Source organism: Martes martes (assembly GCF_963455335.1).
Source record: "Martes martes genome assembly, chromosome: 9".
In the NCBI taxonomy this organism is placed as follows: domain Eukaryota; kingdom Metazoa; phylum Chordata; class Mammalia; order Carnivora; family Mustelidae; genus Martes; species Martes martes.
The window spans coordinates 117771016-117797645 of record NC_137896.1 but is presented as its reverse complement, the minus strand read 5'-3'; the positions used below and the strand labels follow the sequence as shown (position 1 = coordinate 117797645).

General features: G+C 47.3%; 1 protein-coding gene across 6 annotated transcripts; it reads left to right on the top strand.

Annotated features, from left to right (window-relative positions):
• The first annotated feature begins 747 nt into the window (after nt 1-747).
• LOC308349928 (glucokinase regulatory protein) lies at nt 748-25242 on the top strand. 6 transcript variants are annotated; one of them, XM_080814868.1, is made up of 19 exons: nt 748-907; nt 1198-1353; nt 1521-1589; nt 2192-2260; nt 2627-2700; nt 3144-3210; nt 3394-3447; nt 4405-4499; nt 6820-6925; nt 8044-8162; nt 8797-8895; nt 9134-9231; nt 9565-9641; nt 10025-10121; nt 10304-10401; nt 10508-10591; nt 21996-22145; nt 24190-24324; nt 24796-25242. In XM_080814868.1, exons 1-19 carry the CDS (start codon nt 848-850, stop codon nt 24964-24966), a joined length of 1878 nt encoding a protein of 625 aa, XP_080670994.1. In that variant the 5' UTR covers nt 748-847; the 3' UTR covers nt 24967-25242. The 6 variants fall into 6 exon arrangements, with proteins under 6 accessions (XP_080670994.1, XP_080670995.1, XP_080670997.1 ...); XM_080814869.1 differs by lacking the exon at nt 21996-22145 and having other exon boundaries at nt 24796-25176; XM_080814870.1 differs by lacking the exon at nt 1198-1353 and having other exon boundaries at nt 784-907.
• Nucleotides 25243-26630: the final 1388 nt, after the last annotated feature.

Sequence of the window (26630 nt, the reverse complement as noted above, 5' to 3'; positions counted from 1 at the left end):
CCCTTTCTGTCAACTGTGTGATCTTCAGCAATGGACCTAACTTCTCTGAGCCTCTGCTTTACCATCTGCAAAACGAGGGTGTCAGTGTGGTCTCCTTAGTGTGAATGTACCCAGTGAGATACTGTATGTGAAAAGTGCATTGTTCAGTGTAAATAAATGTTGGCTCATGTTGTATTTAGGGCAGATACTTTGGTTTCTAATTCTCTGTGCAGCATTTCTATTTCTGTGGCACTTTTTTCCTGTAATATTCAGTTCAGCGTGTGTCCCCCTGGGGCTCCAAAGCTTCTGTTACCTTCCTTCTGAGATGAAAGAGTGAAGTGGAGCAAGAGGGGCCCGGAGGACTGTGTGTTCTGGACACGTGATCAAGCCATGGCTCAGGTCCTGTGACCTCTGCTGTGCCTGAGGACCCTGATCTCTGGCCTCCTGTTGCATCCTGGTCCCGGAGCACTCTGCTCAGGGATTCTCCTTGTCCTGGGACTGGGTATTACCCTGCACTTCTGAGCTCCAGGCCCTCCAGAGAAGAGGTCATTGTGTCCAAAGGTTAAGAGTAATGAACCTCAGGTTTCCCCCTTCATGGGGGCAAAGCAGAGGCTGGGCAGTCTGCATGCATGCAAAGAGGGACCCCTGGAGCTTCCCTGGGGTGTCCAGAGGGCTGGTGGCCAACTGATGAGGAAAGGGTGCGGGGAGAGATACTCAGAGGGGGTGGTGCTCAGAGAGGCCAGGGTACCTGGGTTAATCATCACTGTGGCTCAGATAAGGCCCCGCCAGCTGGAAGCAGACTTAGCGTGACAGAAGGGTTTGTGTGGCTGAAGACGCAGGCACGACAGGGTGTCCACAGCGTGCGACCATGCCGGGCACAAAACGGTTTCAACACGTGATTGAGACCCCAGAGCCTGGCAAGTGGGAGGTGAGACCCCCCTCCTTCCCCATATTGGTCTTCTGCACTGATTCCTAGAATCATTTCTCATCTGGACTTCCCTCCACCCTGGGTTTCTGTTTTCCCTCCTCCTTCCCATCTTCCTTCCTGACCTTCCCCTATTGCGCCCAGAGTACCAAGTTCAGGCTAAATCCTTGGATGGTGTGTGTGTGTGTGTGTGTCCCCAAACCTTGTGCCCGCTGCCGCTCCCACCTCCAGATCAAGAGGCATGAGTGAGGCCAGGGCTTCCTGTCTGTATCCTTGTGCCCCCTTCCCTCTAGTTGTCTGGGTATGAGGCAGCCCTGCCAATCACAGAGAAGTCAAACCCACTGACCCAGGACCTCGACAAAGCAGATGCTGAGCAAATTGTTCAATTGCTGGGACAATGTGATGCTGAGATCTTCCAGGAGGAGGGGCAAGTCATGCCCACATACCAGGTGACCCAGACCCATCCCCTGGACACTGAAAATAAAGATGCCAACTCCATGCCAATGGTCCTTAGTGTTTGAGACCTGAGAGCCCCTCCACCACACCATTCATTCCTCCTCCTCCCCCAAATGCACTGTCCTTTTCTTGGCTTCTGATTCCCACCTGTTCCCGACAGAGACTGTATAGTGAATCAATTCTGACCACCATGGTCCAAGTGGCTGGCAAAGTTCAGGAAGTGCTGAAGGTACAGTCTCTCTGTCTTCTCCCCTCCTAACTTCTCTCCCTCCCCCTTCTCTCTTTTCTTGGCTTCCACTTCTCATTTTACTCCATCTCCGTTCTCCTTTGTCCCAGTCCTCCCTCTGGACTCTTCATTGTCATCTTATTAATCAACAGTAATTATAATAACTATTAACTACATCACACTCTGTAATTGACATTCTGCTTTCACACTCATTACCTTTGCAAAAACCTGTGAAATTCGTGTGATTGTCTCCACTTTTTTTTTCAGATAGGAAAACAAAGGATAATCACAGTAGCTTGCCCAAATATATCCAGCTAATAATTGCTGGGTAGCGCTCTTTTTTATTGAGTGATTGGTTGATGACAAAGCTGCTCTCAGTCCTTTCTGGAATGAGTAAGGGTTTGAATAAGTAGCTAAGCCAGAGTTGGGAGTCAGACTGAAGTTTCTTTCTCAAATCCAGGCATCTTTCTGTTCCCTTTTGTGGTAAAAGGAGGGTTAAGGAGTCTCCCCAGGTGTTCTTCTGCTGCTGACAAAGAAGGAATGTGCTTCCCCCAACCTGAGCTATGAGCTAGGCCCTGGGGACACAGGCAATTTTTCTTTCTCAGGAACCTGAGGGGGGGCTGGTGGTGCTGAGTGGAGGGGGCAACTCTGGCAGGATGGCGTTTCTCATTTCGGTGAGTACCCTGATCCCCGATTTTCCTTCTTCTGCCTTCTCGGGGTAATCCTCAGGACCATAAAGCTCATCATAGCTAAGCTCCTAGGTGGCCCTCTTGAGGCCTGGCTCCCTCTCTTCTCAAAGCCAGATCTCACCATGGAACCCCCGTATCTTCGGAACCCACCTGGGCCCCACTCCGTCTATTGCACGTGTCTCTACATCCCATGCACCCCAAGCCGTCATCTGCAAGTAGCTTTCAAAGTGCCAAATTCCAAGCAGGACTGGCTTAAGCGCTGGCCTGAGGGAATCCTCATACTAGTTGTCAAAATCCAAGGTAACCGCTCCCTTCACTTTCATCACTACCTCATGTCCTTCCCCCCGATAGGTCTCCTTCAACCAGCTGATGAAAGGTCTAGGACGGAAACCTCTTTACACCTACCTCATTGCAGGCGGTGATAGGTAAGCCAAGTTGGCCCATGCATATTTTCGTTGGCCTGGATAGTGTTTTCTAGAAATAGAATTTTAAGGCTTTCAGGTGGAGATCGTGCCCAGTTTGCTTTGGTCCCCATCATTTCTTATTGCCTTATCCTTGGCCCACTTCACATACTCATGTCACCTGACTGGCCCTTGTAAGAACTGGAGTTTTTTAGCCCCAGAAAGCGTCTATCATGGTGTTTAGCAAATAGTGCTCGCTTCGGCAGCACATATACTAAAATTGGAACGATACAGAGAAGATTAGCATGGCCCCTGTGCAAGGATGACATGGTGTTTAGCAAATAGTAGGTATTCAATGATATCTTTTCCATCATTCCCTTCTCTTAAAACATTCCCTTTTCTTCCCTTGTATACCATAATCTTCTGCTTTTAAACCAGTGCCACTGACTTTGAGTCTGTCCTCTTAGGTCTGTGGTGGCATCTAGGGAGGGGACAGAAGATAGTGCCCTGCACGGGATTGAAGAACTGAAGAAGGTCTGTGTTTTCCCCTCATACTCAACCTGACATCTCTGTCTGTTCCTTCTCACGAGGACACAGAATTCCCCATCCAACCAAAGCCCATCCTCTTCCCCAGTCCTGACCCTGTCATCTCTATGCAATAGGTTTATATCCTAGAATCCTCCTGGTGGCACTGTCTCACCCACCCTCCTCTCCTAGGTGGCCACTGGGAAGAAGAGGGTGATTGTCATTGGCATTTCCGTGGGACTCTCTGTGAGTGTGAAGACAGCCTGGGGGGATCCATTCTACAGGGAGGAAGGGGGTGGGGGCAGAACAGCATGGAAAATAGATTGACGAGGTGGGTACTAGAAAACAGAAAAGGTTCGCCCAAGGAATTTTGATTTTACTTTCACTAATTAAGACCCAGCTGCATGAATGTGGAATGACAGGGAAAGGATCCTATTCCAGAATACCTGTGTATCAGTCCATTCAACAACCAAGGTAGATGGACTAGTCCCAGGGTCAGCAAACCACACTGGCCAATCATGCTGCTGCCCATTTTTGTAAATAAAGTTTTATTGAGACACAGCCATTTGTGTTTACATAAGATCTATGGTCACTTCATGCTACAACGATAGGGTTGAGTATTGCACAGAGTTCATAGGGGCCCCAAAGCCTAAAATATTTACTCTCTTGTTCTTTACAGAAGAAGCTGACCCCTGGACCAGCCCTTTGCTACTTAAGCATGGTCCTTGCTTAGCAACATCAGTATCTCCTAGGATTTGCTAGTAATGCAGAATCTCGCCCCCCACCAAGACCTATTGAGTCTGAATCTGCATTTTAACAAGATTCCAAGCACCGGATTTGGTGACCCCAGTTTTCTCTCACCACTGCAGTATACTGATTCTAACAATTCACTAAGCAGAAACAGGTCCAGCAATGCTAGATGCGGAAGGAGGCCCACAAGGAGGGCAGGACACCGAGCTTAAAGAGTGCACAATTTAGTTCAGTAGTTCTTAAACTTTACCATGCAGAGGATTTGGTGGGGGAACTTGTTAAAAATACAGGCCTGGGGCTGTCCCCTTCCAAGGCAGATCCAGTAGATCTTACCTGGGCCTGGGACTGTGCATTTCTAACAAGCACTCAGGGGGATTCTGATGTTCCTGGGCCTCAGGAAACTAGAGTAATCCCTCCCCTCTCAACATGCCCTTTTTCTCGCCATACCATCAGGCTCCCTTTGTGGCAGGCCAGATGGACTACTGCATGGACAACCCAGCCACCTTCTTGCCAGTCCTGGTTGGTTTCAACCCCGTGAACATGGCCAGGTGAGTCCACTGTAATGAAAGGCAGTGACTGGCCAGGCCCCTGGGGGAGGCTGAGAGGAAACCCATCAAAATCTACAGTACAGCCACAAGGAGGAGGGCATGGTGGCTGTGGTCTTATTCACCGCATCTCAGAACATTAGAGTAAATCCTGTCTCTGAGCTTATGAGGTTTTTGTTCTCAGTGGGTTTTTGTTTCGTTTTTTTTTTGGTCCACTGGTTGATGTAGTCTCTTGTTTCGGAAAGGATTGAAGGCAGCTTGCAAAGGGCACATAAAATACCAGAAAGCAGACATTCAAAACAGGAAGTGAAGAGACAAGGAAAACAAGGGCCAGAAGATAGAATAGGGTCGGGAAGATGTGTACCCCAAAGATAAGCATCTTTTCAAAGGAGCCGTGGGTGCTGAGTGGCCTCTGATTCCCTTTGCCCATCTCCCTTATTGTAGCAACCATTCTCCTTTGTCATCCTAGGCTCCCCTTGGGTCCCCCTCTGGCTACTCAAACCCCCACCCTGTCCCCCTTTCCTGAGAACTCTGTGCCACCCAATGACCTCCACCTTATTCTCTATGTAGATGGCCGCTTTGATCCCAGAGGTCAGCATGTGAAACCGATAGTGCTCAGGTGTGGTTCCCTGGATGTTCAGCCTCAGGAGTGTTAAAGCAAGAAGAGAGTAGATTCGTAGGCCCTTGTGTGAGAGCTCTGATGTTGGCGCTTTGGGGTGAGGCCCTGAAATACCTTAATTTTTGAGACCATCCCTGGAGATGCTGGTGCCCAGCCAGGTGCGGGGAGCTCTGCTGACTTAACCATTGGAGTGGGCCTCTTGATGAAACTGAAGGCTTCCTGTCGCTGGAATATTCCAGGGAAGGCTTGTCCATTCCTCAAGAGCAGCTCTGCACATGCAGTGGTGGTCCTGGGGGGAGGGGCGGCCGGGTGCTTTCTGAGGTCCTTTTCTCAAGTCCCAGATTCCAGGCTTGTAGCGTAATTCATGTGAAGATATAAATGAGTCTGAGATACTTTTAACCCTGCTCCTTTTGATGGAGGACTCTCCTTCACTCAAAATGTCTGTGCTGCAGTGGATGCTAATTTCAGGCCCTGTGACTAAGTGAGATGACGGATGTCAAACAATGTGGGCGCGGAGATCTCCCAGTTGTTCCTTACATCAGTGGCTCCCAAACTTGGCCAATCTTCAGAGTCGTCTGGGAAGCATTTTAAAAATACAGATTTTGGGGCTCCACTCCAGAACTCCTGAAACTGACTCTCAGGGTGGGCGTGGTATCCAGAAACGGGTAGTTTAAAAAAAACAAAGAACAAAAATAAACCAACCCCAACTCCCCAGGTGATGTTGAGACTAGCCAAGTTTGGGGATCTCAGTGTTAAACCGCACAACGACGAACCCTGGCTCCGGGCTCTGCTTAGGTCTCTAGGGACTTTCCGAAGTAGATTGAGGACAAATGACAGGAAACCCTTTTACAAAATGGGCATGCAATATGTGAAATTTGCTTGCCCTCGAGGAAATACAAATGAAAAAATACAAAAGTAGTTAAAGAAGGGGTAGACATTTTGCGGGGATGGGAGGATGAGGGGAGGTTAGGGAGGCCTTATACAGAGGTAACTCTCTGAGCTCCTGCCACAGTGGGTCCTTGGCCGGGTATCCCCTAGCAGAGTTGACCAGTAGAGGTCCACTACAGAAGATCCCCGTTCTTTGAGATTCCATGGTTGCACCTAAGCAGGTGACAAGCCTGATGTTCTCTTGTCCCCTTAGCACATTGTTTTGTTCATGGTTAATTTATTCGAGAAATGTTTGCCAACTGTTGGATGCTACGCTTCATGCCTTGTAGCCGTGCTCCTTCAGTAGGAGTGGTTGTCCCTCCCTCAGGTAGTGAGGGGTTCGCTCTTTGGGGAGATGGTCAGATTATATTTCCAGGAATGGGAAGGGCTTCTGATGGACCTTAAGACTGAAAATAAAGTGGCATTTTTGACATTCTGGTGATAGGCACTCCTCCAGGGGCCTACAGAGAGTTGTGGGTATTGTGGCCATGGCAGCAGGACATGGGCAAGGACCAGGACATAAGAAAGTTCTGGTCTCAGGCTGGAGCTTTAAACTTGAGTGTTGGCTTTGCTCTGGGATTAAATGGCTGAATATTTTACTAACCCTTTTCCTTGGGATTCAGGGATATGGTGCCCCTATGAGCTCCAAAGCACATCTCTAGGAGAATGTTGACGTTAGACCCCAATCCCAATGTGGTCTTTGATCCCGACTCTCATCTGAGGTCCTTCCTTTAGATTCTCACCATCTCCCCACGTCTCTCTCTCTGTGGGCCCCAGAAATGACCCCATAGAAGACTGGAGTTCCACATTCCGACAAATAGCAGAGCGCATGCAGAAGCTGCAAGAGAAACAGGAAGCTTTCGTGCTCAATCCTGCTGTTGGGGTAGGATCCTCCCCACCCTCAGCTAGGGAATGCTTGCCGCCTCCTGGATGCCTCCGATCTTGTTACATCTTGTCTGAATTCCTGGCGTTGTATGTCAACTAAAACGTCGTAAAGCAAATCCTATTTTCCCATTTCCTGGTTCACCTTAAGATGTTGTATTTCTGTCCTGACCCTGTCTGCTAAATCCCTAATCATTAAACAGCTCACCCATCTAGGGCAGGTTTCCCTTTGAAGAACCTCTTTTGCATCTGTGAGTAGAGAGGATTGAATGGGAGGTGAATTGCTTTCTGTTTCTCTTACACTTTCCTTTCAGAGGTGGGCTTTGAAACAATGGGATGCAGTTTCATTCTTCTATCTTTCTAATCCTCTCCCAAACTGGGTGGACCTTCCAACCCTCCATGCTGCTCTTTCTCTCGAGTGTGGTCTACCCTCACTTTGACTTGACACGGCCCTGAGCCGAGTCCCTGCCCCTCGGCCTCTCTGCCAGGGACGGGCCCATGTGTGACATTGTCCTCGCTCTTCTGTGAGATGGGAAGGCAGCCGCCCCGTGTGAGGTCTGTATCTTTCAGCTCTCAGGCGCTCATCTCTCCTCCCATCTGCAGTTGTTTTCTTTAAATCTCCTTTCTCAGACACCAATTCGGTCATTCTCTTTGCAATAATCTCTTTATGCTTGGTGTGTCCTGTTACATCCCTGTCCATTACAATGGCTGCTTCATTGGTCTGTCCAAAGGACCTGAAATGTGATGTTTGCATTGACAAACCGCTATTAAAAAAGTGGAGGGTGGGTTGGAAGAAACTTCTTGAAAAAACAAAACAAAACAAAACCCTCTCCAAAAAACACTTATTTCCTGCTAACGGGACACTCAGTCACTGTGGCTTCCTCCTTAGAGTCCTGAATGTGCCATGGAAATGACCAGAGGTGGCCCTTACCCTCTTTCTGCTTGTCTCAGGGAAGCCCACAACCCAGCCCTCCTCATAGTGCACTGGGCACCCCCCAGTCCTGCTGAATGCAGGCCCAGTGGCCTCTGACCAGAGCACATGCCCAGCAGCCACTAATTCATGAACTACAGGACACTCCTTCCTCTCCCAATCTCTCCCGGGTGTCATCACCTCTTTAGCCCGAGGGCCTCAGTGGCTCCTCCCGGATGAAAGGTGGAAGCGCGACCAAGATCCTGCTGGAAACCTTGCTACTGGCGGCCCATAAGACTGTGGACCGCGGCATCGCAGCCTCTCAGAGGTAGGAGAGAGCGATCAGAGTCAGGCAGGGAGGGGGTTGGTACGGGCAGGGGGATGACAAGTCCAGATGCAGAGACAGACGGGTTAATGGCAGGAAGACTGAGGCCCAGTAACATCACCCCACACCCCACCCTGTGCCGTGGGAAAAGAGCTGACCTGGGTCTCTTAGCACACAAAGTCTCACTTGTTTCCAGTGGACCGTAGGCTCCTCAGGTCCCACTGATCTGTGTGCCCACCTGGGACACCTACTCCCTGAGCCCACCTGGGACACTGAAAGCTCACCTAGTTTCAGAGAGTCTTTGGCTTGGGGATGGTCCGGGTCGTGCAGGAAGAACTCCTGCTGGGTGTCTGTGTCCCTTACCGGGGTCTCTGGCCTGGCTCCCAGAATCCCCACTTACCTCCTCGTCCACTCTGATCCCATGCTCCTCTCACCGCTCTCTTCATGTCCTTTGCCCTCTGTTGGATCTTTGTGTTCTGCTCATTGAAGCCCTTTCTGTCCTCTGTCATACGTTCTGACAGTACTCGCCGCACCTCTGCTAGGGACCAGCAGAACTTAGTTCTGGGCAGGGGTGGGTACCCATGCTATCTAGAGGGGGCCCTGGGCCCACCCCGGGAGCTGGTGGCCTTTCTCCCAGGTGCCTTCTGGAAATCCTGCGGACATTTGAGCGGGCTCATCAGGTGACCTATAGTCAAAGCCCGAAGATCGCTGCCCTGATGAAGCAAGCCAGCACCAGGTGTGTGGAAACGTGTCAGGAGTGGGGAAGTGGCGTGGGTGGGGGACTGTCCTGAGAACAGTGGAGACTCTACAGGACTCCTTAACACGGTGAGGGGAGCAGGTCTGCGTGGTGGAGGGGCACGGTAACCTTTCTGTTGGTTTACACCTGTGCTTGGCCGTGTGCCTCTTTCTCTGATCCCTGATCTTTTCTCACTGCGGTATCTCCTCTCGTGTCCTGACCTCTGGCCCGTGCTCAGCCTGGAGAAAAAAGGCCGCGTGTACCTGGTTGGCTGGCAGACCCTGGGCGTCATTGCCATCATGGATGGAGTGGAGTGTATCCACACCTTTGGTGCCGGTGGGACCCCAGTCCAGACTTTCTTCCTGGCTCCTCCTGAATGCAAACCGATTTCCTACCCCCATCGCCAGCCCGTGGGGGTTCCTGTTGGATGTCCAGACTGTCCTATTTGGATAGGCATTTCAGTCAAATGCTCCTTGCTTTGAACCCCTACTCAGGCCTTGGTCCCTCAACTCCCAGCCCTGCTTAGCTGTGGCCTCCCATGTGTGTGACACCTCACCCTACACCCCACTTGGCACTTTCCTCCAAGGCCCATGAACGTTCCCCCAAGCCTAGAATCTTTCTTTCCTGTAAAGCCCGTCACTCCTTTCTCCCTGTCCTTAAACTTTCCAGACTACCGAGATGTCCGCGGCTTTCTCATTGGTGATCACAGTGATATGTTTAACCAGAGGACTGAGCTCCTCAACCAGGTGGGAGGATGACGGGACATGGGGGAGGCTGTGAAGGTGACTGGTGTGCAGAGAGTGGGAGGTGACGGGAGGTGGGGACAGGTTGGGGAGTAGAGCAGGGCAGACAGTCCAGGGAAGGGAATATGGGTTAGAGGTCGGGAGGCTTTGGGGGAGCACAGGGAGGGTGGAAGGCTCTGGATTCTCCCTCTAAAGCTGGCTCTAGTCCAAGGCTCTTCCCTCAATTTGGTGCATCATCTTGGGCAAAACACTTGACCTCGTTGAACCTCGGTTCTTTTATCTGTGTACAAACATGCTGTGTGAGGGGTCCTGTGAGGCCCTCTGTGGTCTCCAGGTCTGTGTGTGGGAGTTTTTCATGGGGGGGATCCCCATCTTCTTGTGCCCAGGGTCCCCAGTTCTCCTTCTCCCAAGAGGACTTCCTGACTTCCATCTTGCCATCCCTCACGGAAATCGACACTGTGGTTTTCATTTTCACCCTGGATGGTGAGAGGGAAGGCGGGAGCGGTGGGGTGAGCAGATGGAGGCAGGGGAGCGACTCGGGGGAGCTGTCATTTTTCTGGGTCTTAAGGCACCTGCTCCGAGGCAGGGAGAGGGGCGCGTGTCCTGACGGGACCGCAGGGATCAGGAAGAACAGCTTTCATCTCTGGTGCCTTCCCCTCTCCTAGACAACCTCACGGAGGTGCAGATGCTGGTGGAGCAGGTGAAGGAGAAGACTGCCAACATCCAGGCCCTGGCGCATAGCACCGTGGGGCAGACCCTGCCGGTGAGGGTCCAGCCTTGAGGACGGAACCTGGGGTGGCAGTTACAGCAAGGCCTTCCTGGGGATGCAGCTCTGGCTCCTCTCTCTCTCTCTCTCTCTGTTTCTCCAGACCCCTCTGAAGAAGCTCTTCCCCTCCATCGTCAGCATCACGTGGCCACTGCTTTTCTTCGAATACGAAGGGAGCTTCATCCAGGTATGCGGGATGAGAGGGAATTATCTGTGCTGAGGAACTCAGAGGGGAAGGGTTCCAGAAATTAGAAAACTCAAGGCTGGGGCGCCTGGGTGGCTCCATGGGTTAAGCCTCTGCCTTCGGCTCAGGTCATGATCTTAGGGTCCTGGGATCGAGTTCTGTATCGGGCTCTCTGCTCAGCAGGGAGCCTGCTCCCCCCCCCACCCCTACCTACTTGTGATCTCTGTCTGGCAAATAAATAAATAAAATCTAAAAAAAAACCCCAAAAAACAAAAAACCTCAAGGCTGGAGGGTGGAAAGCTTTGCTGGACTTCCAGAAAGCCAGCTGGGCAAGTTCTTGTGTTACCAGGTCACTGGTCAGTGTTTCCAAGGCAATGGCTCAGTTTTCTCCAGGAATATGTGAAAAAGACAGGCCAGGCCACCAGTCACCTCACAGATACTCATTTGTCCCTTGTTTCAGGTTCATTGTTGATGTTACAGTCATCCTCACTATACAGAAGTCTTTAAGCTATATCCTTGCAAGTTCACTATGCTGAATTCACTGCAGACAAAATTACTGATATTGTCTGTAATATAATGAAATTATAATTTCACTAGTTTTCACTAATTATAATTTATTATAATATTTGTAATTATCATTTTACTGATTATAATTTTACTACTGAAACACTGATAATGCTTTAGCAAGACATTATCAGTACAAGCCCTGAAAATAATCATAGAAATAATTATCAGTTTGGGTACACTTTGCAGTTTGGTCTGGAGAGGGCACTGGGACATCTGAGTGTTAGTTCACCTGTGCTTTGTGGCCCAAGAAAGAAGGCAGTTTTGCATCTGTGGTTCCTCCGTTTTCTCACCTGACACCTGCCCACCATCCACGGGGCACAACCAGGGCCCTGAAGGGTTGCGCTGGAGAGATGTGGTCTCATCCATTATTCAGATCACCTCCTCCAGGAAGCTTCCTGACTTGACCAAACAGCTGCCATGCTTTCTTATCTGCACTCAGAACTCAAAGGAAGCCCTTCCCCCTGAGCCAGGGGGTCCATGCTCCTTCCAATGCGTACCTTTGTCTTCCCTTCCAAATGGTGTTCATTGGTCACAGCTCTACTTTTGTGGCATACTTTCCACATTCGTTGTCTCCTTTGACATCTCACATCTTCTAAGAAGACTTCTCCAATGAAACCCACATTGTCTAGAATCACATTTCATCTCCGATGAAACCCACATTGTCTAGAACCCTCCTTGATGTGAGATACCTCAAGGTTCCAGGTTCCACTGTGCCGTCATCATACCTAATACACACGTAGGACTCTGTACTTTACAAACTATTTCTTTTATAATATCATTTCTCATAATGGGTTCCTAAGGGATGTAGGTTTTTCCCCCCATCTCAGATAAGGAAACTGAAACTAAGAGATTAAGGCATTTTAATCACAGCCACGTGGCTAAAGCAGGAGCCAGGACTCGAACCCTGGTCTTGTGACTCTAAGTCCGTGGTTTATTTCACTTTACAGTACAAATTTCAACCATATCCATGAATTGAGCCAGATTCTTTTACTCATTCATTCATTATGCACCTATCACACGCCAGGTCCTATTCCAGGTGTAGGGGATATAGTTGGGAATGTTAACCTGTGATCTTTTGAAAAAGATCTGTGTTTTTAAAGAAAATTATAATTATAGTAGCAATATTTTTATTGTAAACACTTTAGAAAATACAGAAATCAAAAGGAGAGAAGCATCCATAATAACCTTCTTCCAGGGGCACCTGGGAGGCTCAGTGGGCTCACTGAGCCCCAGTGTTCTCAGGAGACTAGAGGATCTAAGGGATCCCTTATATTCCTTAAATTCGACCTTGACTGTGCCAAGGAAAAGAATAAATCTCAGATACAAATGCTTTTTTTTTTAATGTTATGAAAACAAAACACCCAGTTTCCCATTTTAAAGATTTTATTTATTGGGGCGCCTGGGTGGCTCAGTGGGTTAAAGCCGCTGCCTTCGGCTCAGGTCATGATCCCAGCGTCCTGGGATCGAGCCCCGCATCGGGCTCTCTGCTCAGCAGGGAGCCTGCTTCCTCCCTTCTCTCTCTGCTTGCCTCTCTGCCTACTTGTGATCTGTCTGTCAAATAAATAAAAATTAAAAAAAAAAAAAATATTAAAGATTTTATTTATTTATTTATTTATTTATTTATTTGACAGAGATCATAAGTAGGCAGAGAGAGATGGGGAAGCAGGCTCCCTGCTGAGCAGAGAGCAGTTTCCCATTTTAAAACATATCCTTAGAATGGGGTGCCTGGGTGGCTCAGTGGGTTAAAGCCTCTACCTTTGGCTCGGGTCATGATCTCAGGGTCCTGGGATCGAGTCCCACATCTGGCTCTCTGCTCCGCAGGGAGCCTGCTTCCTCCTCTCTCTCTCTGCCTGCCTCCCTGCCTACTTGTGATCTCTGTGTCAAATAAATAAATAAAATCTGTTTTAAAGAAAACAAAGAAAAACAACCTTCTTCCAAAAAACCACTTAGACAAATTTTGGAGAATGTCCCTCTAGGCTTTTTTATGCATATGTAAGTATGTCAATATATTTATACAAAAATAGGACCATCTTTTGCCATGCTGTTTTTTACTTGCTTCTCTTCACAGAAAATTATGAACACCTTTCTGTACAAATATATCCATATCATCATTTTTAAAAAGATTTTTATTTATGTATTTGAGAGAGAGAATGAATAGGGGGAGGGGCAGAGGGGCAGAGGGAGACGCGGACTCTCTGCTGAGGGCAGAGCCCAACGCAGGGGCTAGATCCCAGGACCTGAGGTCATGGCCTGAGCTGAAGTCAGACACTAAGGTAACGGAGCCACCCAGGGGCCCCTAATTCAAATTCCTGTGATGACTATCAGATTGGCCGCTTAAAGATATATATTGGCTATTATTTTTTTTCTTTATTGTGTTACTTCTTCATGCCTTCTGCGCATATTCACCCATTCTTTTGGGCATATTTAATTTTTTCTTACTAATTTATAAGAGGGAGTGTATATAGCAAGGACAGTAGCCTTTTTTTTATTCCTGTTCTATGTTTTCCCCTAGTTTATTACTATTTTTTATTTCTCTATTTTTGATGGAGAGATTTTTCTTTACATTTTTACATAGTCACATCAATCAGTCTTTTTTTTTGGTGTGTATAGTTTCTGTCTTTTGCTTGGTTCTGCTTTGTATCTTTCCAAATATATTGCGACTGTTTGAAGTAAAAAGGCTTCCATTAGTAAATCTTTCCATTAGTAAATCTTTAGTTGCAGAAATATCGTTGATGTAAACTCCTGCCACACTTTTATTTTGAAAAATTTTCCACCCTACAGAAAAATTGCCAGAACAGTGAACACCCATACAATTTTCCCTAGATTCACCAATCTTTTTTTTTTAAAAGATTTTATTTATGTATTTAACAGAAAAAAAGAGCACATAAGCAGGGGTAGTGGCAGGCAGAGAGAGAGGAAGAAGGAGAAGCAGGCTTCCCACTGAGCAGGGAACCTGACATGGGGCTTGCTCCCAGGATCCCAGGATTGAGACCTGGGCCTGGGCCGAAGGCAGATGCCCAACCGACTGAGCCACTCAGGCGCCCCTAAATTCACCGATATTTAACATTTTGCCACATCTGCTTCATCCCTCTTTTCCTCTGAATTATTTGAAAGATACTTGGAGATAAGATGACACTTGACACAAATTACTGTGTCCCCTAAGAACAAGGACATTTGTCTACATAACCACAATATAATTTTCACACTCAGGAAAAAGGACTGTGAGTACGATTATTGAATATGCAGACTGTATTCAAATTTCCCCAGTTATCTCTGCATTTTTATTTCCAGGTCCAGGATCCAATCAGAGATAATGTGTAGCTCTTAGTTATTAAGTCTCCTTAGTTTTCTTTAATCTAGATTGATTCTTTAGCTGTTTTCTGTGTCTTTTATGACATTGATAGTACAGGAGTCTGACCAGTTATTTTCCAGAATGTGCTTCACCTTGGATTTGCCCGATTGTTTCTTCATTATATTCAGGTGAAGTGTTTCGGCAGGAGTTCCGCAGAGATGAGGCTCATAGATGAGTGTATCACATTGGGAGATGCCTGGTGTCAGTTCATTCCTTTACTGGTGATGTTATGTTTTATCACAGATTTCTTTTCTTTTTCTTTTTTAAGCTTTTATTTATTTATTTGAGAGAGGCAGAGAGAGAATACGAGTGGCAGGGGAGGGGCAGCGGGGGAGGGACACGCAGACTCCCCACTGAGCAGGGAGCCCAATGTGGGACTCGATCGCAGGAGCCCAAGATCATGACCTGAACTGAAGGCAGAAGCTTAACCAACTGAGCCACCCAGGTGCCCTGGTAGTTTCAGATTTCGATGCATCCTGTTCCTTAGTGATCTTTCACCCAATGGTTTTAGCATCCACAGATCATTCTTGGTCGAATCAATTTATTACTCTGGTGGTTTTTAAATGGTTATTTTTCTATTTCTATCTTTCTGTCTACATTTAATAGTTGGTATTCTTCTGTAAAGAAAATCTCTCCCTTCTCTCCCCACCCCATCTACATTTATTTAGACTCAGTGTGGAGTTTTAATCCATTCCTGTCATTACTGATTTTAATACTCAAAATGAGAGCTCATTCAAGCTGGCCCCTTTGTCGTTGTGACATAGTCACATTAGTGTTGGAACACTCTTTGCTGAATTTCTTTTTGGAAAAAGAAAAAAAAGCACCTTTTCTCGAATGCAGAAGAGTAGCATATGATAGTCTTTTGTGCCTTGCGTTTTTTCTTAACAAGGTATCTTGGAAATCACTCCGCTTCAGTTTCTAACTCCCTTAATTATTATTATTTACCTGTGTGTGTGTGTATGTAGATGTGTGTCTGTACAGTAGTGTCCCCAACCATCTATGTAGGAGAACAGAAATGTGGTCCCAGGTTCACCTTGTACTTTCCTAGTTCCAGTCCTGGCTGGAATCCGTAATTTTCGAGGAGCGCTGGTGCTTGTCCGTGGGGATCGGTACGGCAGTCCTGCCTTCTCACGGTTGTGCTTCCCACAGCTTCATTTACCCTAATCTACTGGTAGTCCAGAAGCAGATGACCCCCTTACGGATCGCCAAAGGGTCGGTAGTAGTCTAACCCTATGTCACGATGCCTACGTCATTCCCGTCCCTCCATGTCATGGAGCAGCCATTTTGCCATCTCATATCGTCACCAGAAGGCGAAGGATGAACACAGTACAATAAGATACCTTGCGAGAGAGACCCCAGTCACATAACTTTTATCATAGTATGCTGTTATAATTGTTCTATTTTATTATTGGTGGTGTTCATCTCTTACTGTGCCTAATGCATGAACTCATCTTTATCGTTGGAATGTATGTAGAGGAAAAAATGGTATGTGTATGGCTCCGTACTGTTTGCAGTAGCAGACATCTATGGGGGGCCTGGAACTTAAGCCCCGGGGTAAGTGGGGGCTGCCGTATTTAGAAACCTAGGTGCTAGGTACGCTCACTGCTCCTGCTGACTTTGCCTCTAAGCAAAATTCTTTGGTAGAAAGAACAAGGAAAAACAGGGACACCGGGGTGGCACAGTCGGTTAAATGTTGGACTCTTGATTTTGGTTCAGGTTATGACCTCAGGGTCATGAGATTGAGCCCCACATCTGGTTCCAAGCTCAGCGTGGAGTCTTCTTGAAATCCCCTCTCTCCCTCTGTCCTTCTCCCTGCTTACATGTGCACGCGTGCGCTCTCTCTTTCTCCTCTGTCTCAAAAAAGAAAGAACGAACGAACAAACAAGGAAATACAGTTGATCATGAACAACATGGGGCTTAGAAGCACTGGCACCCCACACGGTTGAAAATCCCTGTATAACGTTTGACTCCCCCAAACTTAACTAATAGCGTACTCTAGACCAGAAGCCTTCCCAATAACATAAACACTCAATTAACACATATTTTTTAAGTTATATGTATTATATGCTGCATCCTTACAATAAAATAAGCTAGAGAAAAGAAAACGTTAAGAAAATAATAGAGAGGGGTGCCTGGGTGGTTCATTCGTCAAGCATCTGTCTTCTGCTCAGGTCATGATCCCAGGCTCCTGGGATCAAGCCCCAAATTGGCTCCCTGCTCGGCGGGAAGCCTGCTTCTCCCTCTCCCACTCCCCCTGCTGTGTTCCCTCTCTTGCTGTGTCTCTCTCTGTCAAATAAATAAATAAAACCTTAAAAAAAAAGACAAGAAAAGAAAACCATACAGAAAATTCATTTCTAGTACACCACACTGTATTTTTGAAAAAAATCTGCATATAAGTAGACCTGTGTAGTTCAAACCTTTGTTGTCCAAGGGTCAAGTGTATATGTTTTTTTCACATAAGTACATATATATATGTATATATACATACATATACATTTATGAATGTATATATGTTCTCCTTCCTGTTTTCCCTTAATGAGAACGTTGATTCTGAACATCATCAATTATTTGTCCATTTCCTTAGTCCTACAATAAATACCCATTTTGAAATTGCCACCCTGATACCACTATCATCAACAAACTTACCAAGAAACAGTCAAGATTTCTTTGCAGTTCTTTTTGTCTTCTGACCATATTCCACAAAAGACACATAAAGTGTTCAAAAGTCACTAGGATTAGAGTGCCTGGGTGGCTTGGTGGGTTAAAGCCTCTGCCTTCGGCTTGGGTCATGATCCCAGGGTCCTCGGATCGAGCCCCCCTGGGATTGAGCCCCGAATCCAGGCTCCCTGCTCAGTGGGGACCCTGCTTCCCCCTCTCTCTCTGCCTGCCTCTCTGCCTACTTGTGATCTCTCTGTCAAATAAATAAATAAAATCTTTTAAAAAAAGTCACTAGGATTAAATTTTTCCTCTCTCTGTAGTTATGTTATCAATATGATATATAGTGAGTTTCATTTCCTTTATTTTTTTTTTCATTTTAGAGGTTTTTTTTTTTTTTAGGATTTTATTTATTTATTTGTCAGAGAGAGAGACAGGGAGAGCACAAGCAGTGGGAGCAGCAGGCAGAGGGAGAAGCAGGCTCCCCGCTGAGCAGGGAGCCCAATTGCAGGACTGGATCCAGGGACCTTGGGATCATGACCTGAGCCAAAGGCAGACACTTAACCAACTGAGCCACCCAGGTGTCCCTGAGTTTTGGTTTTCGATATCACTTTATCTTTTGAATATGTAAAACATAACGTGGTTTAAAGTCAAACTGTATCATAAGGAGATGTCCCATCCCCTTCACTCTTCCTTCTACCTGTTTCCACTCATCCCTGCAGGTAAACAATTTCATTAGCTACTGACTTGCCTTCCTATGTTTCTCTTTGCAAAAAAAGCATATTTGTATGTACTTTGCAATTTTTTCTTTTATAAGAGGCACTGTGCTATGTATATTCTTTTGTGCTTTAATGAGATATCCTGAAAATAACTCCACTTGGGTTTATAAAACCCTTCCTCATTATTTTTTACATTTGTGTGTAAATTGTACATGTGCAAGAATGATTGGGGCAGTCTCTGATATAGGGCATTTGGTTGTTTCCAGTGTTTTGCTATTACCAACAATGATGCAATGAATATGCACGTGTTTATGTAATGTAGAAGTGTATCTTTGGGTAAATTCCTAGAAGAAGGAGAGCTGGATCAAAGGATAAATACATATGTAATTCCATTAGATACGGCAACATTTCCCCTCGGAAGGATTGTCCCATTTTGCTTCTTGTACCAGCAATATAGGAGAATGCCCGTTTCCTATAGTTCCTTTTTAAAAAAAGATTTATTTATTTATTTGAGGGAGGGGAGGGCGGTGGGAGAGAGTCTTATGCGGACTCTGCACTGAGTGTGGAGCCCAGCATGGGGCTCAATCCGTGACCCTGAGATCAGGACCTGAGCCAAAACCAAGAGTTGGATGCTTAACCAACTGAGCCACCGAGGCACCCCTTCCCCATAGCCTCTTTAAAAGCATTCAAAAGCTTTTGAATTTTTGCCAATCTGGTAGATGAGAAATTCTATTTCTGTGTGGTTTTCATTTCTATTTTACTTATTATGTGTTTGGTTGAGCATCATTTCACATGCTTAAAGGTCTTTAGTAAATCTTTTTCTTTGTAACTGTGTGTTCATGTAAATACATGAAATATACAAATTTTCTAATGGTATTGGGGTCTGTATGCCCCCTTGATTTTTAGTACTTTATTTCTATTTAAAGATATATTTATTTGAGAGACAGAGAGTGAGAGAGCACAAGCAGGGGGAGCGACATGCAGAGGGAGAGAGAGAGAAGCAGGCTCCCCGCTAAGCAATGACCTCGATGCTGACCTTGATCATGACCTGAGCTTAAGGCAGAGGCTTCTGACTGAGCCCCTGATTTTTAGTACTTCATAAATCAGGGGCATTAGTTCTTTCTTTCTGATATGCATCGTGAATATTTGGGTTTTAACCATGCAAACGTCTTTGTTTTAATTCTACTGGGGTAGAACTTATTAATCCATTTTTTGTTGAATCTGGACCTTGAGGCACAAAAAGCTCTCTGCTACCCCCAGGTTGTAAAGGGACTCCACCTGTGTTTTCTTCTAGTACATGTTTCTTCTAGTAAAAATGGTTTCTTTTTTCCTTTCCTTCTTTTTTTTTTTAAACACTTAGACCTGCAATTCTTTAGTTTATTCTTGTCTATGTGTTAAGGTATGAACCCAATTTAATTTTTTTCTACGTGACTATCTGATTGTCTCTCTCCATATATATATATAATTTATTCGAGAGAGAGAGAGAGAGAGAGACGGAGCTGGGGGAGGGGCAGAAGCAGGCTCCCCGTTGAGCAGGGAGCCCCATGGGGAGCTCCATCCCTGGACCCCAAGATCACGACCTGAGCTGAAGGCAGATGTTAACCAACTGAGCCCCCCAAATGCCCCATCTCAATACATTTTTAAAATTCATCTTTTCCTGAGTGATTTGAGATGCAACCTGTATCAGATACTTAGTTCGCATTATTTCTGGACTTTCTGTGCTGTTCTACCAGTCTGTCTATTGATGTGATGATGCCATTCCGTTTAAATATAGAGGCTTCTTGTGGGCTTACTATTTGAAAGGTTAATGCTTCTCTCACTCTTCTTTTTAAGGATTTTTCTAGGCACAGTTGGTGCCTTTTTTCTACATGGACTTTAAAATGAATGTGTCTGGATTCAGATTATGTACACTTTAAAATATTTTTGTGTTAATGATAGTTCATGGTACAAATGGTTATTTGATGGCCAGTGACATAAATGATATAACCCAGATTTGACTGATCTCTTTCCCACAGGGCAGTCTGTGTACTGCATACTAGCTAGCTTCATTCTGATTGGTCAGATTTCTGCGTGCACTCTTTTTTTTTTTTTTTTTGCCAAATGAGCCACAATATCTTTTTCTTGTGTTTTTTTTCAGTTTTTATCTAAATTCCTGTTAGTTAACATACAGTGTAATGTTAGTTTCAGGTGTATAGTATCATGATTCAACACTTCCATACAACCCGGGGTGCTCATCACAAGGGCACTCCTTAATCCCCATCACCTGCTTCACCCCCCCCCGCCCCCACCTGCCTCCCCTCTGGTAATCATTGTTCTCTGTAGCTAACAGTCTGTTTCCTGGTTTATCTCTCTCTCTCTCTCTCTCTCTCTCTCTCATATTTTCCCCTTTGTTTTCTTTCTTAAATTCCACACACAAGTGAAATCCTATGGTGTTCATCTTTCTCAGACTGACTTAGTTCACTTATCCTCATAGTCTCTAGCTCCATCCACATCCTTGCAAATGTTCCTATTCAGTCTTCATGTCCTTGTCAGTCACTTGTTAAGTATTTTCACTATACCCACTGCAAGGGGTGTGTGTGACCTGCTCCTTCTAGAAGGCCAGAATAAGGAGGCAGAAGTAGTGGTAGCTTGTTCCCTAGCCTGGCAAGGACCCAGTCATTAATCCCCTCGATTCGTTTTCTGGACTCTTGTTACAGTTAGATGCAAAGTGCAGTAATAGAAGGTTATATAAGGGCAAGAGATGAGGGCCAAGGACAGGTGGTCTTTCACTCACAGTACCGTGTGTTTGCACAGTGTTTTAGTATTCAGTGTGCTTGCATATACACTATCTTATTCCCCCAAGGAGATGATGGTGGCCAAGTAGGGAATGCCTTCATCACAGATCAGAAGACCTGGATTTAGGTCCTGAGTCTACACGTCACTATCATACAAACTTACTCAAGTGGCTTTTTTTTTTAAAGATTTTATTTATTTGTTTGACAGAGAGAGACATAGCGAGAGAGGGAACACAAGCAGGGGAATGGGAGAGGGAGAAGCAGGCTTCCCGCAGAGCAGGGAGCCAGATGCAGGGCTTGATCTCAGGACCTGCATCATGACCTGAGCTGAAATGAAGGCAGACGATTTACGAATGAGCCACGCAGGCGCCCCTCAAGTTACTTCTTTTTATTTTTTAAGATTTATTTATTTATTTGAGAGAGAAAGAGAGAGTACAAGCGGTGGGAGGGGCAGGGGGAGAAGGAGAGAAAGAATCTCCAGTGGGCTCCCAACGCAGGGCTCGATCTCCTGACCCTGAGATCGTGACCTGAGCCAAACTCGAGAGTCGGCTTAGCCGACTGAGCCACCCAGGTGCCCCTCAAGTTACTTTACTTTTGACCTCTAGTTTCCACAGATGTAGAAATGGGATAAAAAAGCCTAGTTCATTGGGTCATTATAGGGGTTAAACTGAACTAATTGTCAACAAATGTGTATTGATCAGTAACCATGTATCAGCCATTATCAAAAAGATTGGGGCTCTGGGCGCCTGGGTGGCTCAGTGGATTAAAGCCTCTGCCTTCGGCTCAGGTCATGATCTCAGGGTCTGGGGATCGAGCCCCGAGTCGGGCTCTCTGCTCAGCAGGGAGCCTGCTTCTCCCTCTCTCTGCCTGCCTCTCTGCCTACTTGTGATCTCGGTCTGTCAAATAAATAAATAAAATCTTAAAAAAAAAAAAAAAGATTGGGGCTCTGGAGGAGAGTAAGACACCATCTCTGCTCCAGGAGCCTTTGGTTTATTGGAATGAGTCCCAGGACCTTCACTCCTCCCCTGTCGGGCACCTGGGGGGCAAAAGGAATGTTCCGATAAGTGCAAAACCCTTCTGGGCAAGAACTCAGAGAAGAGATGTGTGTCCTGGGGGGTCAAAACCACAAATGTGTGACACCAGCAGTTTTGCTGGGGACAGTCCTGCTTTACAACTACCGTCCTAACATCTAAACTCGGGGCTGGTCAAACAAATTCCATCTGTATTTAGGGCCCTGGTTTTTGATCCTGGGATTCCTGTCTGACAGTAGGGCCCTCTGCACCCTGTTGCTCTCCCGTCCTCTCATTTCCCAAACCCCCGTGTGCGTGTGCCCTGTTTAGAAGTTCCAGCATGAGCTAAGCACCAAGTGGGTGCTGAATACCGTGAGTACAGGGGCCCACGTGCTTCTTGGGAAGATCCTCCAAAACCACATGTTAGACCTGCGCATTCGCAACTCCAAGCTCTTCTGGAGGGCGCTGGCCATGCTGCAGGTAGGCGGCGATGGGACGTGGCCGGCTGGGGCCTGGCCTCCTGCCTGGGCTGCCAGGGAGCTATGGACGTGGGTGGAGCTAAGGGCTGACTTTCCTCCTGCTGTTGTCTTATTGGGCTCATCCTCTCCTCTAGGGAATGCATGTGCATGCTTGGGGCATGCCTGTGAGATTATAACTATCAGACAGTTCTTTCAGTTACAAGTATGGGACAGACACCTAGTTCATTCTGGTTTAAGCTAAACAAGGCACATGACTGGTTCACGGAACTCGGGTCCCAGGATAACCAGATCCCAGTACTCTAAACAGTGTACTCCAGAGAATGTCAGCCTTGAACTTTCTTCTATGATGCTCTCCTTCGCAGGCAGCTTTTCTCCAACAGGTGGCAAACTGGGCCCCAGCAGTGCCGGCCCTGCTTCCTACCAATTTAGCAACCCGGATGGAAGGAGAGTGTATCTGTGCCCGTGATTCCCACGCATGCCTGGGAGGAAGGTGGCTTGTCTTGGGTCACATGCCATCCCTGAGCTGGTCACTGTTCTCCAGGGGAAAGCAGCCCTCTGCCCAGGCCTGGCTCATGTGCTCTCCCTGTGGGATGGCACTGGAGGAAAGGGTGGGAAGTGAGTCTCAGTCAAACAGCCTGGCCTGAGAATGGAGGGACGATAGTTTTCTGGAGGAAGTTCAAGGCGCTGGTACTAGGAGGAGGAGGAATGGCTGCAGAGCACATAGCACAACAGCTGGTCATGAAAGGAGGGTTGCTAGGTTTAGCGAATAGAAATACAGGACAAATTTGAATTTCAGGTAAGTAAAGGATTTTTTGGGCATAAGTGTATTTCATACAATATTTGAGGCGTACTTACAGTATTTTTTTCATTATTCACTTGAAATTCCTCTTCCTGGGTATCCTGTATTTTTATTTGCTAAATCTGACAACCCTGTGGAAAGGGAATCAATCAAAGAGCTTTAGTGAGGACCCACCAGGTCCCTAAAACCTTCTCAAATCAATAGAACCAACCAACCAGAAAAAGAAAAGTGCATTATGCTCTTTAAGATGCTGGGGTTGGGGTGGGTAGGGGGAATCAGAGATCTGTCTGATCCAGGCCTCGCCATCGCAGAGTGGCCCATCGGAGGATTACGTGGAAGACTGAAAGCCAGACCAGAATTCGAGCTTGCCAAATATAGCTAGACCCAAGTCATCCAAAATGGCAGCAACCACCCATATGTGGCTCCTGGGCCCTTGAAATGTGGCTAGTGTGTCCGAGGAGCTGAACTTGAAGTTTTGCTTAAAAACTGAAGCAGGGTAATTTTCTTCATTAAATGCAACTTTATTGTTTTGGTAGAACTCCATTTTACTTTTACATCGAAATTCAGTACCTGAACTGAGATGAGCTGGGATTATAAACTAGACACTGGATTTCAAAGACATGATACAAAAATATTGTAGAATATCCTACCGATAATTTTTAATATTATTGACATGTTGAAATAATATTTTAGATCTATTGGATGAGATAAAACATGTTTAAAATTAATTTCCTGTTTCTTTTGCATTCCACATGTTTCTTTTTTAATGGAGTACTAGGAAATCCTAAATTACATGTGTGGCTCGCATTATATTACTCTTGGGCAGTGCTGAGCTAGTGGAGGGGAGGGGAGGGTGACAAAAAGGAACAGATTTGCCAACGAGCCACCTTGGCAGGGTATAAAAGAAGGATAGGGTTGAGGAGGAAACCGGAAGAGTGAGTTCAGTTTAAGATGACCAGCCTATGGGGTTGGAGGCACACGGCTGAAAGTGTGACCAGTTTGCCATTAATCCTCCAGTTTAACCCAGCCAATCAAAGCCCGCCACTAACCCTTTTTCTTCACACCTGGGGGTTGTGAGTTTGGGATCACCTATGGGGACCACTTCCCTGCAGCCTCTGTGGCCAGTCTTCGGGATCCCAGGCGCCTGCCTCCCACTCTCCCACTTGTTTCTCCTCCTCCACTCTCTTCCCCCGCTCCCCCAACTTTGCCTTCCAGCCGGACACTGACCTTACTGCTTCTTCCACAGCGGTTCTCTGGACAGCCCAAGGCTCGATGCATCGAGACCCTCCTGCAGGTGATCCACTTCCCCCAGCCACTGTCGGATGACATTCGGGCTGCTCCCATCTCCTTCCACATCCAGCTCGCACACGAGAAGGAGCAGGTATCTCGCCGGCAGCTAATCATTCAGCAAACATTTACTGAGTCCTTAGGACTTAGGACTCAGTGTATCAGGAATCTTGCTTGGTACTGGGTTTACAAAGTTAGAGATGTTCTGCCAATGAGCTCCCTGTTTTTCAGGGCATTGTGATCGTGACAAGGAGGCACAGAGGTGCGGAAAGGCTGCTGCAGGGGTGCAGAAACTGGGTCTATTTAGGAGGGGAGCCAGGAAAGAGGGGGAAGGGCCTCTGAACTGGGTCTTAAAGGATGAATAGGAGTTTTCTGGGTCCGGGGGAAGGCGTCTTTCTGTTCTTAACCCATCTGACTACACTTTCTGGTCTTGATAACTCCCTTCTGTGCTTGCATCCAACCTAGTGGCTTCTGACTCCCACACCGAATGCTCAGGCTCTTCCGGGGCTCTTCGCAGATGGCCTCACTCTCTCTGGCTTCAGTTCTCCCTGCCTCTTCCCCACAGGTGATCCCGGTAGCTTTGCTGAGCCTCCTATGCCGGTGCGCCATCCCCGAGGCGCAGGCGCAGCTGGCTGCCGCTCCGTCCGTCTGTGAGGCTGTCCGGAGCGCCCTCTCTGGGCCAGGTCGGAAGCGCGGCGCGGACCCCCTGGAAGGCCCAGAGCCTACCCCGCTGTGAGCTGCTATTTCTGGGCGGGTGAAGCCCTTGGAGGCGTGGTGGACTCGCAGCACGGGAGGAGGACAGGCCCAGTTCCCGGGGCCACCCGCAGCCCAGGGTGGGGGAAAAGCGGCTCTGTACTTTGGTGGGGGGTGGTTCTTGCCCTTGACCCACTGGCATATTCTGATTTCAGAAATAAAACGAAATGCCTTGTTTGGGAAAGTTAACCTTCCGATCTCAGCAGATCAGAGTCAGTAAATTAAAGGTGGGCCAAGACGGGTGGCATGGGTTGGTCCCAACAACCGGTTTATTTCTTTACATCCGCCCTGCCCCCTCGAACCCATTTCATTGTCCACTGATCCAGACCTTATCCCAGCACCTCTGTATCCCTCATCTCCAACATGTGGATTTGTGTGAGCGCGCGCACCCGCACATACCTTCGGCTACTGCACGGACTCACACACGCAGGGAGAAGTGGGAACCTAGGTGATTCCAGAGGAAGGGGGAAAGTTGTATCCCCAACATAGGACACCCAGAGAAAGGATCCCAATTAGGCAGGACAGCAGGCTCCTCATCACTAGAATTGAAAGCTACATCCACAGAGTAGACCCTGAAGTGAGAACTGCTTCCCCTGCCCTAGTTTGTAAGGGGGACATACGGAACTCTGGGGGTGTTGAACAGCCTCTGGTGGTGGGGTGCGACGAACACTAGAAACCCGGGTCCGTCCATTTGAGACCTCAGCTTCGGCTGTTGGGACGTGGGGAAGGCAAACCTTGCCCATCGCAGACCCATTCCAGCCCTTCAGTGCCTAGGGCGTAGGACTCTGATAAAAGAGAGCTGGCTCCCCCTTGTGCCCGAGAAGTACACAGGTAAAAGCTCTGGAGCTCCCTGGAACCTTCGGGCAGTAGGGTGACCGCTAAGGAGCCAAACAGATTTTGGTTTTATGAGGATAGAGTCACCAGCCTTATAAAGGCGTCTGGAAGCGCCCCTAAAATGTCTGGGGGCCTCCATCCTCTATCGGAGCGCTCTTTCCCTGCCATACATTGACATTTACGTTGGACCCGAGATCCTTAACCAGGGCCACTTTCTTCAGCCACCACTCCCCTGACTTTTCAGTTTCATCCCTTTGTTTTTCATCCTCCACAAATGCCTCTTCCTAACTCCATAGCTCAAGATGGGTAAAGTGAGGAAAGGGTCCTGTAAAAGATTTCTGCTTCTCTTTACCTAGAACTCTCCTGCTTGTTTGCATTGCGTAAATTCCTCTTTCTTCTCGGCATCGTGAGCAGGGTCGTCAGAAGAGGTACCCAGCTCTCTAGCACGGGAGAGGGCAGAGTACCCCGTTGATGCTGTTGATGATGCCGGCCTGCAGTAGCCTCGCTCCCAGATGTGGGATGGGTACGGTTCAGGGTCCGATTTCCCCAGTGCTGGGTGCAGGAGGACTCTAGAAGTCCAGAGGGTGTTTTGTTTTGTTCTGTTGCCAAGTACTTGGATGGTGCCGTAGTATCAAGTCAATTCAAGTCTTGTTCAGTTGTGTGTGATGTTCAGGTATAATGAACTCGATGGAGTAGCAGCTGGGGGAGATAAAGACGGCTAAGGTCTGATCCCCACCCCCTAGGAATTCACAAGCACAAAAGAACAATTCCAATACAAGACAGAGAGAGTTGAAATGGATTAAAAAAGCAGGC

Bases quoted from the DNA above. Each gene is read 5' to 3' on its own strand.
- LOC308349928 (XM_080814868.1), top strand. From the start codon at position 848: ATGCCGGGCACAAAACGGTTTCAACACGTGATTGAGACCCCAGAGCCT. The intron at 2,701-3,143 runs GTAAGCCAAGTT...CTGTCCTCTTAG, and splicing joins CTCATTGCAGGCGGTGATAG to GTCTGTGGTGGCATCTAGGG. The intron at 9,232-9,564 runs GTGGGACCCCAG...TAAACTTTCCAG, and splicing joins TATCCACACCTTTGGTGCCG to ACTACCGAGATGTCCGCGGC.